General features: G+C 37.3%; 1 protein-coding gene across 1 annotated transcript in view; it reads left to right on the top strand.

Moving 5' to 3' along the window:
• The window catches only part of LARS2 (leucyl-tRNA synthetase 2, mitochondrial), a 204955-nt gene that overhangs the window by 69526 nt on the left and 114497 nt on the right, over positions 1 to 20932 (top strand). The window contains exon 5 of the mRNA XM_044678902.1: positions 17780 to 17869. Coding sequence (XP_044534837.1) covers positions 17780 to 17869 — 90 coding nt within the window. The remainder of the gene's footprint in view (positions 1 to 17779; positions 17870 to 20932) is intronic.

The raw sequence follows: 20932 nt of genomic DNA, 5'->3' as shown, positions 1-20932 counted from the left end.
CTCTAGTCCAACTATCAATAATATGGAATTAGGTCTTGATCAATGATACATGTAAAACCCAGTGGAATTGTGCACCAGCTAAGGAGAGTTAGGGGGATTTGGGGGTGAGAGAAAGAACTTGAAATATGTAATTTTTATATGGGAAAATATTCAAAATAAAAAAAAACAACAAAGAAGCTTCGGAAAGGGATGTCACAAAGAGCATAAATTGGAGTAGAGTGAAGAAGTGGGGACTTTTAAACTTGGAATCTGACTGGGTAGTATGCCATTGGGGCAGCCACATGTGGCTGGTGTCTTCTCTATCTCTGACCCACTCTTTATTATTTAATAAATAATTATAAATTGAGATACAGTCCCTAAAGAATTTTAATCATAACAAGACATAATAGGATCAAGGAAAGTTTCAGGTTTGGGGGGAGGGTATTTTTAAGGCCAGAAATATCTTAAGTGTTTTTGCAGGTGGTGGAAAAAAACTAAAGAAGATGAAATGTCAGGAAGTTTTGAAATGTGGTCATGTCTGTGAACATCCATCCTTCTGTTTCAGACTTTGGTATTCTAAATCAGCTTCCCCAGATTCCAGCTCTTCTTTGAAATTCATTCAAGGAAATTTTACTTTCAACCTAAAGTTTTCATCATTTAATCTTTTTTAAACCTTACCTCCCACTAGTTCTTGAGTTTTCTTGGTCCTTAAGTTCAATTTTTGTTTTCAAGTAAATAGACCCTAAATGTTCTTGCTTCTTCCTGCTCCTGCACCTTTAATTGATATGCCTCCCATTCTACAAACAGGGGGTCACAATTTTTTAAAAAATAAATTTTGCTGATGTTTTTTAAAACAACAATCTAAATTTCCCCTATATTTTCCCCTCCTTCCTCACAGAGAACAATTTTATGTTTTTAAATTATTTAAGAAAGAAACTTAAATCTAGAAACTTCTTGATGCCCTGGATTAGAGAAAGAAAGACATTGTGGGTATTAACATTTATACCTAATTGCAGATTATTTTAACTCCATTTCTTCCAGCAAAGGAGAAATGTAGAAATACAAGATGGATATAGACAGTTACCTCCACAATGGAATGAAAAAGCCCTGAGACACCTGACTCTTGGTAATACAAATCTGAGAACTGAGAGAGCCTTTTGACTCTATGACAAGATTGAAGAGACATAGGTAAACACAAGAGAAAGAACCATGAAAAGGCTAGATCTTAGAGTCGTCCTAGATGATCAAGACTGACCAGAAGGAGCTGTGGAACATTCTGTTTGGATTGTTAATGTGCTCCCTCTGTATGGTGTCCCGAACTCCCTGATAGTAAGTCTTTTACTCTATCTAGAAGGACGGAATTCCGTTTTCAGGGAGTCTGTATTCCTTTCCCAAAGGCAAGAGGCAGGGTGTCCCTAAGAAAAAGGAGAGGACACCAGCAAACCATGTTAGAGGCCACTTTCTAAAACAGAAAAAGATCTCCTACCTGGTGGTTTTGGACACAGGAGAAGGCAATCCTGTGATGGCAACATGCCCATGGCATAATCCTTTGCCTATACTCATTAAATATATTTTGCTTAATTTGGTTCATCTTAACTTTAGTTGCTGTAGCCTTTGCTTTCTTTTACTATTTATCCTAAGGGTCACTCACCAGCATTTTTTTACATAACTAGTCCTGGAGACAAGTTTTCTCATAATGCCATTTTTTTTATCTCCCACTGCTGGGGGCAGGGTTGGGGTGGGAGGTTCTGCTGCCAGTAGAATTGCCTTTTCTGGCCAGCACTGTGGTTATTTTTGTCAGCTAGATGAATGAGTGATGCTGCTTCTCACTCTCTGGATCCTGTTTATTATCTCATGGATGACCCTCATATTATTTAGAAAAGCTAGAGGATGGATATCATGAATGCAAGCTTCCTATGGCTGTGTCTTGTTTATTCCACATTTTTTAATAAGATGCACACTGCACACTTCCTCCTAGAAGAAGAAAAATTACAATAACAAGTTTGACTTGGGTAGCTGAAATGCTGGCATCTATCCAAATTAGACAGATGATAGATTGAAACCCAAACATCTCATCGGTGTCTTAATGGGCGGTTTCCTTTTCCCAACTGTCTAGTTAGAGAAATTGTCAGCATTGTTAGTCTGCCTTGATAGAGTTCTTGTCAACTGGCAAAGACCCACTGTGGATAAATTAAGAAACATGTTGTCTCTTGTCTGGTAACATGTTGTTCACAAAATCTAGTATAGTTTGCAAAAGGGAATGGCTTTCACATGGCCACAAGAATGACAAATTTAAGATATATTACATAAGAAAACAGCTTAAAGAATAATCTGCAGATCTATCTGTGATGCAAGGTGAAAAGTTTGTAGTACGATGAAAGAAAATGTGAGCTGCCTTTAAGACAGCAAATATAATTTCACTTTTGTTAATATTTTTTTCTTTAAATTGGCTCCACATTCATGGAGAACATGTACCATTCAAATTACTTTCAACTTTACCCATAGCCTGAGGTTTTAAAAGAAAAACCTTCCTTTATGTTGTATGTCTTAAGGTATGTTTAACTTATATTTGTCATTTTTTGTAGACAAAATTTTTAATCTGAAATAACTCTTTTCTCAAAAATAAGATCATTTGTTAAATGAGTTCTTTTTTCAGAAAAATATAAGGCTAAACATTATTTACCCTGAAAAGAACACTAGCATTCTTAATATATTTGTAAAAAAGTGTCCAAGGGTTCTGCCTTCATGGTTTTGTTTTTTAAATCTTCTGAGTTTCTGGAATATGTGTGTGATTCACATTGGTACTCAATGAAGATATACTGAGCACTATTATGGATCTAGAACTATTTGAAATTTGTAGTTCTGCCTCTTGACTGACTTTAGCCACAATTTATGGAGACTCCCTCCTCACCTCACCACATTTGCATGCACATACACATACCATGTTTCTCTTTATTTTCCAAATAGTCCTACATATTCGCCTTCCTATTCTCTTTTTTGCTCTTAACGAACTCCATATAAGAGTTAACAGGAAGGTGATTAAGCCATATTCAATTTACATATACACTGGATTGTTGAAATGATAAACACTCATACTTGTCTTCATCTTCCCTTGTTTTTTGTTTTCTTCCCCCTCCTGTTCGTTAGGTTCTAGAGCCATGGACAAGTTATCCTAGCCCTTCTTCCCAGAGCTGAGTCACTAAGGCCAGGGTCTTAAATCAATAAGATTGACCCAACCAACTGTAGGGCCTCTTTAGTAAATCTTTATTAATATAAAAAAGAATCCCAGATATTTTATTTTTTATTTAAAAAAAAATTTTTAACCCTTAACTTCTGTGTATTGGCTCATAGGTGATAGAGTGGTTAGGGTGGGCGATGGGGTCAAGTGACTTGCCCAGGGTCACTCAGCTGGGAAGTGTCTGAGGCCGGATTTGAACCTAGGACCTCCCGTCTATAGGCCTGACTCTCAATCCACTGAGCTACCCAGCTGCCCCCCAGATATTTTAGAAGTCCTGGAGTCCCAGGGCTCATGCCAAGCCACAAAAGCTCTAAAAAAAAACCCCAAACTATACAGCTCACACAATCTTAACATTGTAAGGGAATTTGAAGATCATTTAATTCTACCTTGATATGAACTAGAAACCCCTCTAAAACATCCGTGATGTGGCTATCTAGTCCCTTCTTCAGGACCTTGCTTGATCCTCTTCTGAATTATCCATCAGATTTCCTCCCACTATACTCCTTATTCTCTTTTGGTTTCACTCTTACCCTATCTACTGGCTCCTTTCCTAATACAAACATGTTCATATCTTCAATCTTTAAAAAAACACTCTTACTTTATCCTACCATCCATTGGAATGATCATCTTATATCTCTCTTCTCCTTGTGGGTAAGCTCCATGAGGGTGATATTTACACTGATTGCCTCCACTTCCTCTCTCCATACTCTCTTCTAAACTTTCTCTAGTCTGCCTCTGACCTCATCATTCAACTGAGACTGCTTTCTCCATTTTACTAATGATGTCTTAAGTGGCAAATCTAATGGATTTTTAAAAAATTCTTAGTCTTCTAAATTTTTCTACATTATTTGATACTGTCCTTTACCATCTTCTTTTGGATACTCTCTCCTCTCTAGATTTTCATGACATTGCTTTTTTCTTGGTTCTCCTCCTGTCTCTCTGCCCAGTCTCTTGTTCTGGTTCTTCAGCCACGGCATGCCCACTAACTCCCACGTTCTGTTCTTATCCATCTTCTCTTTTCTCTCTAGACTATTTAATTTGATTATTTCATCGTGTCTCATGAGTTCAATTGTCATTTTTATATAAATCTAGATGCCCAGCCCTAGTCTCTCTCCTTAGCTACAATCATATATCACTAACTTCTTCTCACATCTACATTTGAATATCTTCTAGTTATAAACAGAACTTGTTATTTTTCCCCAAAAAGTCTTCTCTGTTACCCTCTAGAGTTACCACCATTCTTCCAGTTACCCACTACTGAAACTTCAGCATCATCTTTTCCTCCTCACTCTGCCAATTTTGTCATTTCTACTTTTATAACATCTCTCATGTATGACTTCTTTACTCCACTTAGGTAGTCAAAAGGCTAGTTCACACCCTCATCACCTCTAACTGATTGCAGTAGAATGGCCTCCCTGCTCTGTGAGCTCCACTGGCTCCCTGTTACCTTCAAGATCAAATAGAAAGTCTTCTCTTTAGAATTTAGGGTTCTTTTTGAAATTTAAAATATTTTTCCATGGTTATATGATTCATGATCCTCCCCCAAAGCTCTGCTTTCTCCTCCCCCCTCCCAAAGCCAACAAACAGTTAAACTGGGTTGTCCATGTATCATTGTTCAAAACCTATTTCTATGTTATTCATATTTGCAGTAGAGCAATTCTTTAACATCAAAAACCTAATCATATCCCTATCACACTACATGATCATATATTTTTTAATGCATTTCTGGTTCCACAGTTCTTTCTCTAGATGTGGATAGCATTCTTTCTCCTCAGTTCTTTTGGATTGTCCTGGATCGTTGCATTGCTACTGGTAGAAAAGTCCATTACATTCAATTGTACCACAGTGTATTCATCTCTTTTGTTCTGCATCAATTCCTGGAGGTCTTTCCAGTTCACATGGAATTCCTCCATTTCTTTATTCCTTTCAGCACCATAATATAGAATTTAAGGTTCTTCAAGACCCGAACTCCTTCTGTCTTTCCAGTCTACATAGTCTTTACTCCCATCATGCACCTGTGATCTAACCATACTGGCCCATTTGTAGTTCCTTGAACCCAGCACGCTATCTCCCATCACTATGCTTTTGCCCTGGCTGTCACCCATGCCCTGAATTCGCTGCTTCCTCACCCTTTCCTCTTAGTTTCCTTTGCATCCTTCAGGATTCAACCCAAATCCCACCTTCTGCAGGGGGCCCTTCCCAATCCCCTCTCACCTTACGTTCTGTCTAGTTTGGGTATTTCTTACATATAACTTATTTATATATTGTCTCCCTCATTAAATATACTTTTTGAGAAAAGATAATGTATAAAGCTCTTTGTTTCCCTAGTGCTTGGGACATAGTAATTTCATAATGTATACCTGCTGACTCTCTATGGCCCTCACTGTGCCCCTTGTTTGAATTTATTCTTAGGTTCATGTCCATACTTCCATCTTTTCTATGTGACTTTATACAAATCTGACTTCTTCCACTAGTTCTATGTCAACTTAAAGGTATATGTGACAGGGGACCAGACCGCCAATGTCCTGCTGATGTCTGAGGGTCCTTGAAGTCCTCATTGGGGGAGAAAGATGGCAAGATAGATAAGAAGGATGGAATCAGGAGGGCCAGACTTGCAGGTGGCAAACAAGGCAACTTATTGAGAGTAATCATGATTTTTATAGGGGGTGCAAAACAGACTATGGTTTCTACCCAAGCTTTTCCATACAAATGGTAATAGGCAATGTTTACATGATAACAGGTAATGGTTAACAGAGACTTTAAGTGATCACAGTACATTCTGCCATACATCAGTGATTTATCAGGTGTATATTGTGCAGGGGTCTGAGAGTTGGAGGGAATTTCCATAGGTTATCTGATCCAACACAAGGGTTTACCTGGGTTACATGATACATACACAAGAAATTGCCTGGGTTTCTAGGGGTAGTGAACACAAACATAGCCTAGATACAGAAGGAGAGAGGGGAAGGGGAATGTGGTTGGAGACTTTCTGCTCTATGGGCCCAATCCTTGCTGCAGGTCCTCAGACCCAGGGGTCTCAGCCTGCCACATATATGAGGGCAACCAGATGGCTCAGTGGATTGAACGTCCAGCCTAGAGATTAGAAGTCCTGAGTACAAATCTAGCCATAGACATTGCCATAGACTGTGTGACCTTGGACAAGTCACTTAACCTCCATTCCCAGCCCTTACCACTCTTCTGCATTGTGTAAGAATTTAAAATTTAGGGTTTATGCTAAATATGAGAATTCTATAGTAACATTGTGGTCACTGATTTAAAGATATTATAACTTAAGTCAAAATTACTTTTAGTAGCTTTATTTACAAAGAGGTAGAAAGAGTGAAAGTGGGAAAATGTGAGAAGGAGATAGAGAATTATCTAGCTTAACATCCTAAGTGCTGCTCTGGTGTGGAACTAAACCCCAGCAGGGCTGGATAATCTTCAGCCAGAGGACCAGGTGGGTCTTCAGCAAGGATTCCACCAATGCAGTCTCCTCCAGGGAAGGAAGGCCTCTCTGGAACCAGTCTCTTCAGAAGCCAGGAAAGGAAGACCAGCTACTCACCTAGCTCCCTAACACAGTCTTCAAAGGTGAAATCTCAGGAGCAGTCCAAAGGAGAAGATCCAAACCCAAGATCCTAGCCAAAGGTTCAAACCCAAGGTTCAAGCTGAAGGAGATCCCCTGGACAGGAAGTTCAGGACTTTTTATAGTCCTTTTTCCATGTCACTTCCTGTCTCTTCCTCCACTTTTCAGGAACCAATTGCAATCTTTTAATTTACCTAGTACTTCCCAAGGGGTGATCAGTGGCTTCTGGAGTTGTTACCTACTTTAGTAAGTGACTTGTGAACTCTTTTACTTGGTGTTAAGTAGGGGTATTTTGAGTTCTTGATTGATTAATTTAAAAGTTGCTGATTGATAAACAAAGGAAATTTGATTCACTCTTCACAATTGGAACCAAAACATAGTATTGATTCTAAGATAGAAGATAAGAGTTTTAAAAAAATAATAATAAAGCATCAAGAATCAATTAGTAATATTCCTTTAAAAATCATGTTTTTTCATACTTTCTTAAATTCTCCAAGTCACAATATCAAGCTTTCTGATGAGTGATTTTAAACCTTTTCAACCACAGATAGATCCCTATTTAAGGAAAATACAGTATGAAATTACAAAGTAACCAAGTCTAAATTAGGGAACTTTTTCTTAAGACAAAGATAATATATTTGTTGAATGTTATTAAATTCAGCATGAAAGCCTTCTTTTCTTTTAAGCAGTGTTTACCAGGTGAGTTCCCTGTGTTCTAAAGATTTATCTGAAACTTAATAGGAACATATCAGCATCGTGTAATGGAAAGATAGATTTGGAGTCAGAATAGCTGGATTCAAATTGCACTTTGCCTGCTCACCTTTTCTGACCTTGAGCAAGTCACTTAAAAGCTCTCTGCCTTGTTTCCTTCCCTGTCAAATGAAGGAATGGGCCTCCATGACAGTGATGGTTCCTTCCAGCTCGAAATAATCCTAGGACTCATTATGTAAAGCTGGGCGCAGCTGGGCTGACCTCTGTGGATGTGTGTGTGTGTGTGTGGGGGGGGTTCATAGTTTCTACCAGAGATTCAGAGCAGGGGCTCCACCAGAGTATTTTTCAATCTCCATTCTTCAATTCCTAACTTCCTCTTCTACTTCATAGCACTTAAGCCATTTATTCTCTCTACTCCTATCCATTTTGGGACCTGGACTATTTCAAAATTCAAGTTACTGGGTTCTGTTCAGAATATTTGACAATTCTAAGAAACAAACTCTGCCAAGTGTCTGGCTTTTTAGGTAAGGTAGTATTTGTACAAAACTCTATCCATGTTAGTTGTTGAAATGCCTTGAGTATAGGGGGTTTGACTAAGCAAATGTGAGCTTTTATAAAGTTGGGACAAAAATGAGTATTTTTCTTTGTTTTTTCTTTAGTATGCTTGACAACTCACCTTGAAATCTGATTGATAAGTGAGGCCTGAATACAAGAAACCTGAGCATCATCTGTGTCTAGAAGGATGGCAGTTATATAACAAATAGCTGTTGAAGTTCTTTTATAGCAGAAACTAAAGAAAATTATTTAATAGTTTGTTAGAAATTTATGATAGGCTAAATGATGCCTTTTGTAACTCATGCATGGCTCCTGCTAAAAGAATCAATTTCCCAAAGTTTTACCCAGAAAACCAAAGGTAGCTTTGAAGTGGATGTTTCTAAGTGGTTGACAGCATTTCAGACATCCCTTTTTCATTTCGAGAAGGTCATGGTGGCAGTTTAGCGTGACTGTCCTCATATAGATCCTCAAATTTCTTGTAATCTGGCCATGATGTACATATATTTTTCCCATCCTCCCCCACAGCCCTCGTAGCTAGTGCTGTAGACTGAGACCTTGAACTATAACCAAGGGAGAAAAGTCAGATAAATACTGAAGGTTAAAAAAAAAATCAGTAAGAATCCCTAAGGCAGTTTTCTATTCTCAGATTTAATGCAGCCCTTTGTGGCTTGTTTTCAGAATACCTCCACCACAACTCTCAAAATTTAATTAGAGATTGAGGTGGGGGTTGGGGGTGGGAGCAGGTTGGAGATGATAAGAGGATCAAGCCCATTACCATTTGCCTCCTTTTATCAATTACAATAAGAAGCAGATGATAAAAATGTGTATCATATAGGCACATTTTAAAAGTTAAAGTAACAAAAGGTATGTGTATTGCGCTCGCTCTCTCTCTCTCTCTCTCTCTCTCTCTCTCTCTCTCTCTCTCTCTCTGCTTCATTGTTTTAAACCTAAGGCAAAAGGCTCACACTGTGACATTGCCAAGAGGTAGGAGTTGATGCCTTGTCATTAGAAACAATGATGCACAGTATTTTGCTAACCTTTCTTACCTTATTTATTTTTTCAAGATAACAGGCCTGCTTGATGATTGACTTGATAAATGTTCTTGCAGTTCTTTTTATTTGGAGGCCGGGGGGTGGGGGTGGAGGGGTGGGGGGGTGGAGAGGTGCTTTTGATGGGCAACCTAAATTTTAAGGAATTAGTAATGGTAAATAAGTGATGACTTTGACTGATTTTCATTAATCACTGATCTGGGAACAAACTTCTTTGGTGATGTTTGATCTTTTGGAGCTAGATTGAAAAAACGATGCCAGATTCATTTCTGATGAGAGTTTTCTGAGAAGAATAGCAGTCTGAAATATGCTTCTTTTGGCTGAGTTATCCCAGGCTATAACTAAGGTACTGTAGGGTGTTAGCACTCTGAGCAGACCCTGACCTCCTCTTGCCTCAAGTAGTTTCCTGAGTCTATTCCTTCAGTGTTTCCCAGTTAACTCCATTTTGCCCACTCTCACACCCATCTACCTATTTTTGATCTCTGTTTTTATGTTGAGCACTTTGATTAAAGAAAACAACCTCCAAAGAAGAAAAAAAGCATTTTTTAAAATTACTAGTTTTTAAATCTTTTCCATCCTGATGTATCCCTTACTTCTCTTTTTTCCTCCCATGCCTTGGCTTACCAGGAAGAAATTTTTCAACCCTTTTGAACAAGTATTCTCAAATGACTACATGCTAAAGAAAAAGAAAATTATAGTGAATGAGCCCCTCCTTTTGTTCCAATGATAAATGTCTTTGAATTTGAGGCAAACACACTTTAAGCAGAATTCTGTTGAAAAAGCAGAAAATGTTCAACCCATAGCCTACAAGATTTAACTTAAAGGGTATGCCTGCTACATGCAGTCTCGTGGGGAAAAAAAACTATGTGTTCCATTCTTGCCTATACCCAAACCCATTTATGTGGCCTTGTCCAATCCTTTTTATCTCTATGAGACCCAGTTTCTTCATTTGTAAAATGATGGCACACATACCACTGCTGGGTTTGTACTCCCAAAGAGATAGTAAGGAAAAAGACTTTTACAAAAATATTTATAGCCGAGCTCTTTGTGGTGGCAAAAAACTGGAAAATGAGGGATGTCTATCAATTGGAGAATGGCTGAACAAATTGTGGTATCTGTTGGTGATGGAATACTATTGTGCCAAAAGGAGTAATGAACTAAAGGAATTCCATGTCAACTAGAAAGACCTCCAGGAATTGATGCAGAGTGAAAGGAGCAGAACCAAGAGAATGTTGTACACAGAGACTGATATACTGTGATACAATCGAACATAATGGACTTCCCTACTAGCAGCAAGATCCAGGACAATCCAAAGGGACTTATGAGAAAGAATGCTATCCACACCCAGAAAAAGAACTGTGGAAGTAGAAATGTAGAAGAAAAACATATGATTAATCACATAGTTCGATGGGGATATGATTGGGGATGTACATTCCAAACAATCACTCTATTGCAAACATTAATAATATCGAAATAGGTCTTGAATGATACATGTAAAACTCGATGGACTTGCTTGTAGGCTATGGGAGGGGGGAGGAGAGAGAAAGAACATGAATCATGTAACCTTGGGAAATTACCCTAAATTAATTAAATAAATGTTTTTAGAAAAGAAGGAATATAGCATTTTAAAAAATAATGACACAAAGCTAGGTGATTTCTAAGGCCCCTTCTAGGTCTTTGGATATGATTTATCAGTCACAGGCTAAAATACTCTGGTTTTTTTGGTTAGTTGTTGTATTGGAAGTAAGATTTATAACCTTTCAGTTTTTTAAAAATAACTTAGTAACTTCAGTGAGTAAGGCAATGTATTAGGTACCAGAGGTGTAAAGCTTATAAATAGCCTTCTTTAGAAAAACTTACAGGCCCATTTTTTGACTATCAGAATGAGTTAGATAGGTCCCCTATAGCTCAGCTTCCTTTTAGACCTTTGCATTACTGGATCATTGTGCTAAGAGAACAAAGATGGTTAATTTTGTCATTTGAACTCCATTATTGGAGTTAAAATGATTTACCTTAAAGGTTATCATAGACTCAATCAAAAGAAGGTACCTTAGAGGCCATATAATCCAAACTCTTCTTTTTACAAACTAAGATCATATAAATAGTAAGTAGCAGAGCTGGGATTGAATGACCTCAGATCTCTGATTTCCAGCTGCATCCCCACAGTTGTGTTTTAGGAAAATGTATCTTCTCATTGAGTGCAGGTGCATGGGCATAAAATATGTTTAATGTTAAAAATTATTGTAAGGTAAATTTTCAGTGGAGAAGAATGGGCATTATTGAGTGCTTACATTCGTAAATTTAGTTTTCTGGCAGTTAGATAGCATTTTATATAACACAGGAGGATATTAACTTTAATGTCTTTTCATATATATATGTATACAGCTGAATCACAGCTGCTTTTGCAGCCATAACTTTGAATTACCTGACTTTTTGCATTAATAATAATGTTGCTTTAATGTAAGTTTCTGGCTTTCTAGTCTTTTTTTTTCAATAAAGATAAAAAATGAGAATGAACAATGTTGCTTAGAACAAAGCAAAGAACTGTCTTAATTTTACTTACCTCGTCCTTTCAATGTAATACTTTATGAGTTGGTATGATTACACTGTCCTCTACACCTAGCTCTGACTGTTGTAGGCAGCTGGAAGCCCAACAATAGTTTATAATGGGGGCTGTATTAAGCTTGTGCTGCCCCTGAAAGGGCAGTTTCCAATTTAAATGAACTAGGTTGACATGGAGACTTAATGTGTAATTTTCTAACTTTGGTGCTTATATCATAATCCTGATTCTCTTTTTTTCAGATATTTTGGAATATAGCATTTTTGAAACTAGAAAGGGACTCTTCTTCCCACTAGCACACTAAAAAACCCCTAGGTAGGGACAGCTGGGTGGCTCAGTGGATTGAGAGCCAGGCCTAGAGACAGGAGGTCCTAGGTTCAAATCCAGCCTCAGACACTTCCCAGCTGTGTGACCTTGGGCAAGTCACTTGACCCCCATTGCCCACCCTTACCACTCTTCCACCTGAGACAATACACAGAAGTTAAGGGCTTATCTGCAACTTAAGGCCATTCTTTTCCTGAAAAGTTGCATATATCTTCATCTCTTTAATATTTTATACACGTCTCATGTTTTCATATCTGCTATATTGGTTCTCACCACTGTTACTCTCATCCAGGTACTCATCAGTTTATACCTAGATGACATCCAGGAAGCAATACTCTCATAATAGCTCTCTCTTCTTTCAGTTTTACCTTCCTTTGGGACATCCTGCTTTCTAGTGCCAGATTAGCATCCTTTTCCAGTTTTTTTTGTTATTTTTTTAACATGTCATTTTGCTATTCAAAACTCTAGTAGCTCTAACCTATGTACAGGATTAAGGCCAAACTCCTTATCATGTCATTCAGGGCTTTCCACCCTGTCTATGCTAACTTATCTCTCCCATTTGCTAACATAAGCCCTTAATTCCAATTAGGCTTCTCTCTTTATACCTTATTATTATATCTCACACATCATACTCATACTGTTCTTCCTACCAGAAATTCACCTTCCTCCCCTTCAACTTTTTTTTACCTTTTCTGTTTATTATTTTTTAAATATTCTTTTTTTAAATTTTTAGTTCTAAATACTCTCCCTCTATCCCACCCCCTCTTATATTCACTGAGAATGGAAGCAATAGGATATCAGTTTTACATATGAAATTATACAAAATATATGTCCATATTAGCCACATTTATTCAAAAAGCAAGAAAAATAAAGTAAGAAAATTATATTTCAGTTTGCCTTCAGAGTGCAACAATTTTTTCTCTGGAGGTGGATTACATTTTTTTCATCATGAGTCCTTTGGAATTGTCATGGATCATTGTATTGATCAAAGTAATCAAGTCTTTCACAGTTCGTCATTACAACATTGCTATTACTGTATACAATGATCTCCTGGTTCTTCTCATTTCACTTTGCATCAGTTCATATAGTTCTTGACATGTTTTTCTGAAACTCTACCTCCCTCATCATTTCTTATAGCACAGTATTAGTATTCTATCACAATTATATGCCATGGATTTTTCAGCCATACCCCATTTGATGAGCATGCCCTCAATTTCCAATACTTTGTCACCACAAAAAGTTGCTATAGATATTTTTGTGCATTTAAGCCTTTTTACTTTTACTTTAATCTCTTTGTAATACAGACCTAGTTAGTGGCATTTACTGGGTCAAAAGGTATGCACAGGTTTATGTACCCCTTTGCAACTAATGCCAAATTGTTCTCCAGAATGGTTGAACCAGTTCACTGCTCTACAATTATATCATTAGTGTACCTATTTTTCCCTCGTCCCTTCTAGGATTTGACATTTCTGATAGGTATAAGGTGGTACCTCAAAGTTGTTTCAATTTACCTTTCTCTAATCAGTAATGATTGAGAGCATTTTTCATATGACTTTAAATAGCTTTGATTTCTCCTGAAAATTTCCTGTTTATATTCTACTGGAGTGTGGCTCTTATTTTTATAAATTTGATTCAGTTCTGTGCTCAGTATATATTTGAGAAATGAGGCCTCTATCAGGGAAAGTAGCTATAAAATTTTTTTGATATTCCTTGTCTTATGGCATAATATAGTTTCCCTAGTTATCTTTGCTTTTGCTTTGTCTGAGTTTATGATTGCTACCCCAGCCTTTGTTAGTTTAGTTGAAGCATATTAGATTCTGCTCCAGCCCTTTTTTAAACTCTGTATGTATCTTTCTGTTTCAAATGTATCTCTTGTAAAAACATATTGTTAGATTCTGGTTTCTAATCCATTCTGCTATCTGTTTCCATTTTATGAGTGAGCTTATCCCATTCACATTCACAGTTATGATTACTAACAGTATTTCCCAATATTCTATTTTCTTCACTTTCCCTCCCTCTCTTCCTCTCTTCTCTCTCCCCTTTCCTTTTTCATTCACCTGCTTCAAATGAATTTGTTAAAATCATTAATCTGGGATAAGATGGATACCACTTTGACTGACAGGGATGGCAGTTAAGAGATTCGGAATATTCTCAGATGCTGTGAGCCAGGGTCAAACATCATTTGGCTCCCACCCTATAAATACCCTCTAAGAACTACAGTTGAGAGGTCTCAGAAATCAGAGCTGGGACTTGAGCAAACATCTTTGGATCAAGAACTGGGCAGAGGGAGGTGAAGGGTGATTGAAGAGTGGAAGAAGAGGGTAACCAGAACCTAAACCTGTATCCTGTGCTTGACTAAGAGATCTAGTGAGCCATCAATATCATTGGTAGTAGAGCTGAGAGAATACACAAACCATCAATCCATATCTACATCAATAACCTTCCCTATTCTCTGGCTTGGCTGTGGCCAGGTCACATCAGGGACCAGCCTAGCAGTCTCCAGTCCTGATCATCGATTAGCTTAATAGTCAAATATAGCAATAGGGTTTCCATTCCCCAAACCTAGTACCTTGTTATCCTTTCCCCGTCAATAGATAATACAGTGATTTAACAGAAAGTACCTTCCTGAGTAGTTATTCTGTCACAGGCCTTAGGAAGGGAGAATTAATTACACAGTCAGATTTCAATCATTTCCAAAGCCAATCAATAGCCTATTAACAATCAATCCAACCTCAGGTTGGGCCTAGAGAGGTTAACCATCTACCTAACTTCTCAAGGGGTCCCAACCTGGGCAACTGTTAGAAAGAAGTCACTGATAGGTTTAACCAACCAAGCCTGTCAGGGAGAACCAACCAAGCCTGTCAGGGAGAAGAGGATAAATACAGCAACAGCTAGTGTGAGGGAGTGGGTGTTCCTCCTTCACCAACTGCAGTTGGCTTAGGTCTTGGGCTCTGATCCCTCCTTCATCCATACTATCCCTAAGATCTATATACTAGCCATCCTCTAATATCTAGAAGGAAGATCTATAGGGAATAGTAATAGTAAAAGAGGAGATAAAGAAAGAAATCAAGAGATCAGATCATAGACATACAATACATCACATATCTCTATCATCATCCTCTCAATTCCTTCTTAACACTTTCATTCTCTTTCCCCTGTATCCACCTAATAGTTACACTTGACCAAAAACCATAGTATTATAGAGGAAAAAATGTCATAGAGACTCACTCCAGCTAATACACCATACCTTTTACAGTTTTTTACACTTCAAGCGGTCATTGTGAATTTTTTTTTCCACAAGCTTGTAATATGCAGAAAATGGAAAGTTGAAATCTCTTGTTATATAACTTAGTAGCCAACAGAATATACTATACTTATATCATCAAGTCTCCACCCTCCCCTATATGGATTTGGAGTCCCTTCTTGTGAAAGTCTTTTCAGTAATAACATGTATTATATATGGTATTTAAATAGGAACTCAGCAATCTTTTCCAGACTTCAGGCTCTCTCTCTTTTTCCTGTTCTTCGATCCCTTTGGAGCTCTCTCTTTGAGTTCTGCCTGTGAGCCACTCAGTTTCCAACCTGATTTTATTGCAAACTTCCTATTCTTTCTTCTCTATTCCCACAATCCTCCCTTTTCACAAATGGAAACCCCTGGATTTCCATTCTGTGAACCCTAATACTTACCTTAATTCTTTACTTACTCATTCTACAGTCTAAACTCCAAAAATAAAAAATCCTACTCTTTCTGTGCTACTCCTCTGTTAACTTACCTAACCTAGGGAATTCAATAAAGGAAAGAAAGGGTAAGGATAATAGTTTACAAAAGTGTTACAAATCTCAAACACAACACATTTGCAACTTCAAAATAATCCCAAAAAGCCATAAATATAACCTATCACTAACTACAAAATGCAAACAACTTCAAAAGATAAACATTCCAATAAACTCTTAAAACCCAATTTTCTATTACTGCTTATAATAGTAAGCTACTACAAAAACAATTTATCTTCTCTATTCTCAAACTCTTCCTTCAAGTTAGGCCTATGCTATTTGTTAGGTTTGTTTTTCCAGTAATTCATGGATAATAACACTAAGATAATGTTGAATAGTGGAAAGAGTGCTGGATGTAGCGTCAAAATTCTTGAACTTGAACTCAGACTGGGCCAGATGTTAGTTGTATGATGTCCAACAAATCACTTAATCTTTCTGTTTTCTTTTCTGTAAAATGCAAAGGTTGAGGTAAGCTGGAGCTGCACTATTTACATTCCTTTGATCCCTTCAAGTATCTGTTAGCCTTTAACTTCTCTCTTTGTCCCACTTGGCCCAAAATAAAATCAAACAATGAAGGAACACACAAAATTATCCAAGAAATGGGGAAGAAAAGGCAGAGGGTGGAGTGGGGAATGTGGGATTGGATATAATTCCTTTCCTTCACTTACTGGTTTCAAAGCACTTCTTTTCATTTATATAAACTAAGCTTGTTTTTATTTCTAGTTTCTTCCAGTTAAAAATAATATATTCGGTACTTTATTGCGATTTCACTGATAGGAGAACTCCTTCCACTGGCCACAATTTTCATCATCCTATGCAATAAATGCTTTCAAAGGCTTTATCTTTTCAGAACCTTGGATAGATCCCTTGATGGCCCTTTTCTAGATCTTTGAAGAGTACTTGGGTTCTAGGCAAGCTCTCCATGTTTAATTCCTTGCCAACCCATTGCCTTTGCCAATCATATATTTCTTGGATGAAGTTCCTTCTGTAATTAATTGTACACAATTGAAAATATAGTACAACCTACTTATGCCAACCTTGTATTGCATTGACCTTTGGGCCAGCTGTAGTTTTTATTCTAAGATGATTATTAATTATCTCAGTTGTAGCAGTTACTTTCACTTTAGCAAAATTCCCTCAAAACAAAACAATTTGGGTTACCTCTGAAGTTCATTGCCATATAAAAGCATTTCACTAGTGGTGTCAATATTGTTTAGGTTTCTTTACGTTTGGCAAGAATATTAAGGAAACAAGAGGTTTTGAAGTATTGTATCTTTGCTCAACGAATTTAGACTTAGTTTACTGGTTTCAGTAATTTATTTTAGAAGGCTAGGCTTATAAAATGTTTTCAGAAGAAAAGGTTTAAAATGATGTTAGTACTTAATTTAGAATTGGAAACATGATTTGCTACATGGTCCATTATTTTTTCCATTACATTTAATAATGCATCTGAGCACCTATTAGTAAGAGTGGAGGACAGCCAGACTAACATAATGGAATATAATGAATCTAAAGGAGCTATTAGGATCCAGTTAGTTAATGCAAATACAGTGCCTGTTTTCACAATAAGAATAATGCTAAAAGAAATATATTTCCCCCCACCTTTTGCTGCTGGTCTCATATACTATTGCCTTATAAGTGAACAGGTTCTACACACACTGATGATCCTCAAAATATGTTTTGTGTTAGCAAAAATGGCCAAATCTAATTTTCCATCATATGATTCAGAAGGGTTTCATTTTGTTCCATTATTTGCTAATTGCTTTTAAAAATTAGCATGTAATTGTCTTTATGTTCATCTTTATGGAATATATTCTGGAAAAAGAATTTAGAATGTAGTATCTTCTCAGAAAAAAATTGGTTCAAATATGGTTTGAAGTAGTGAAAATTTCATAGGTTGATCAATATTTGTGGGGGCTGATTGATTTTTTAGAAACTAATTGCAAGTCAGGTATATCATCATGAAAAGAAGATTGAAATAGACTATATTCTTTTATCCCTTTCAGGAAATTACTACTTGTTTGCCAGATTATTACAAATGGACTCAGTACTTATTTATTAAGTTATATGAAGCCGGACTAGCCTACCAAAAGGAGGTAAGTTTAAATTACTTGTATAATTGTTACATCTAAAGCTTTATTTAGCACATACTCTTGCACAGTGAATATGTGTTATCTTCTTTTAAAATAGCATTATTAAGTGGAAAAATATTTGTTCAGATAGTGGCCATGTAAATAAGACTATGTGCCTAGATCCTTGTTAAATAACTCTTTAGTCTCTTGCTAAATAACTCATGTCTCTTAGGCATGAAGTAAGTCAGGGAAGGCCTAAAAGATATTTAATATCATTGTCATTCTTTTCTAATCTCTATCCCAATTAATCACTTCTATCTTAGTGTTTTAATCATATAATCAAGGCTTTTTCTGGTCACAACCTACCTGAGAAAGCTACACTAAGAAAATTGAAACTTTGACTGCACTAAAAGGGATAGGTAAGATAGGAATAAAGATAACCTCTGGAGAGGACAAACCTGTATGAGGTGGAGATGAGAAGAGTGTGGACAGTGCATAAGCATCGGTAAATTGCAGAAGGCTAAGTGAATCAAAGAAAACTTCATAGAGTAGGTGTTTTTGGTGGTTGGAGAGCTGAGCCTTGAAGAATGAATAGAATTCAACTAGGCATAAAGAAGAAAGAATAAATTGAATTGAGCAGCTATAGGGGCATTTTGAGACCATTTATTGTATGTAAATCTTGTTCCCCTCAAAAAAAAAAAAAGAATTTTTCCAGCACAGACTGCTTTGTCCTTGTTGATGTTATTCAGAAAAAACCTAACCTGGTCATGTAGCTAAGGGTATGGGTGAAATGTCCTGGGAGGGAAGTGGCAATGGCAGGATGGCAGTTGCAATACCAATTAGAGCCAGGAAGAAAGTGGAGAGGCCAAAGATTGACCTCAAAGTGCTGGTAGATTTTAGTGAAACACTTTTTGCATCCTCAGCCATCAGCTTGGTCATTTGGTGTCCTGATTTGTTTTTCTTAATCACCAGTAGGATGTCATGATCTTGAGAATGGGCTTCGAATGCAGAGGTGTTTTATTTGGTGCACTGTTCTGTGACTAGAGGTCATCATGATCGGGTTCAAAAGAAAATACTCTTTAACTATATATTTCATTTTATTGATGAGTTATATTCAGATTAGCTTAGAAATAGAAATCCTGTTTTCATGGTTAATTTTTTCAAAAGCTTGCCGTTTTCAGAATAAGGATTAATGATATTATTAGATTTAAGCTAAATGCTCATAACATGTTATTATTCATGTTTGACAGAAATATGTAGATAGCTTGGCTTTTCTTCCAACAAAAATGACTAAATGAACAGTTATTCAATCATGCTCTAGTCTTCACAGAAAAGTTGGTGTTTAGGAAGACAGTGTGAACAGAAGACAGTTTTAATTGTTGCTGTTCTAGCTTTGCCTTGCTTCTTAAGAGTCATTCTACTAAGATGTAAAATTCCATAAGCTAATCATCCACTCCTACTCTTAATGAAACAAACAAAAAAGTTTTCAACAAGAACATTGGCCATGTTGACGAAAAATAATTTTGCTTCTTGCTATAAAAGATACCAGCAGCAGATGGTCTTAGAGCAGGGACTCTGAGTTGGGTTGTTTTTGGTTTTGTTTTTCTTTTTCTTTTTGGTATATGATAGACCCCTTTAGCAGTGTGAAGCCTTCTCAGGACCCTTCTGTGAAGAATGTTTTTATGCATAAAATAAAATACATAGGATTGCAAAGGAGCCTGATCATATTGAAATAGAGTTTATGGACCCAATTTTAAGAATCCAGATCCTAGAGAAAGTAATTTAAAAAAATATTTCACTACCTTAGACAGACTGGGTCTGTGGAGAAGCCATACCATATGTAAATTTATTTTCAGTTTTCTGCCACATCTGCTATGATGCTCATTTAATAGTAACAACAACAACAATAGATAACATTTACATAGAGATTACCAAGTGCCAGGCACTGTGCTGAGGGCTTTATGATTATTATCTCCTTTGATCTTCACATCAACCCTTTGAGATAGAGCCTGCTATTATTCCCATTTTACAGATGAGACAACCGAGACAAATAGAAGTTTAGACTTTCCCAGCATCCCACAGCAAGTAAGTGTCTACAGGTATTTGAACTCGGGTCTTCCATACCCAGCAGCACTATCCGTGCACCACCCCACTGTCTAATTAGTAACTTGTGCCCCCAAAGTGCCAGGTTATCCTGCTCTGCACATATAGATCCTGGCTTCACAAGGCTTCTTCCCCTTAAGTAAATCCTATGTTCTATGAAACCCAACAAAAAGCAGGAGGAAGGCTCTTGTGCCATGGGGCCCAACAGCTTTATCTGCCTTTCTGCTGCCACCTGACCCACCAGCATCATCACAGCTGTGTCATCAGAAGGAGGAGGAAGAGGCACTTGGGACCAGGATTCTCCTCCTGGGGCTCTACTCCCCCCCCCCACTTTAATCAGAACACATTTGGAATATGATGTTCAGATCTCAGTCACATTTTAAGAGACATTCAATTCAGCAAGCATTTATTAGGCACCTATCATTTGCCACGTAGTAGGCTATGTACTAAAGCCAGAGAGATGAAAACAAAGCAGCCTTGCCCCCAAAGGGCTTACATGCCTTTGAGGGGTATATATCGGGTTAATTGAAAATTATATATAAAATGTATGCAAAGTAACTTCCTAGGGAAAGCACTAATTGGGATATTTTCTTTAAGAATGGACATGAGCTAAGCTTGAAGAAAATTAGGAATTCTTCAAGGAAGAGAGAAATAAGGAGTTGCTATGAGTAAAATTCTCTGGATCCTATATATATATATGTATATATATATATATGTATATATATGTACATATATATTTTTTTTTATCCTGGGACTCCATTCTAGGAGCATAGGGCCCCAACCAGTAGGCAATGGGTCGCTCAGGGTCACCCAGCTGGGAAGTGTCTGAGCCCGGATTTGAACCTAGGACCTTTCGTCTCTAGGCCTGGCTCTCAATCCACTGAGCTAGCCCAGCTGCCCCTACTTTAGGTTGCAGTTTCTTTAGCAGATGTAGTTTTTACAGGGTGGGGTTGCTAGCCCCACGCCCAACCCTCCTCCTTTTTC

Source organism: Gracilinanus agilis, chromosome 5, assembly GCF_016433145.1.
Source record: "Gracilinanus agilis isolate LMUSP501 chromosome 5, AgileGrace, whole genome shotgun sequence".
Classification (NCBI taxonomy): Eukaryota; Metazoa; Chordata; class Mammalia; order Didelphimorphia; family Didelphidae; genus Gracilinanus; species Gracilinanus agilis.
The sequence above is the reverse complement of the archived record's forward strand: the minus strand, read 5'-3'. Positions and strand labels throughout refer to the sequence as shown.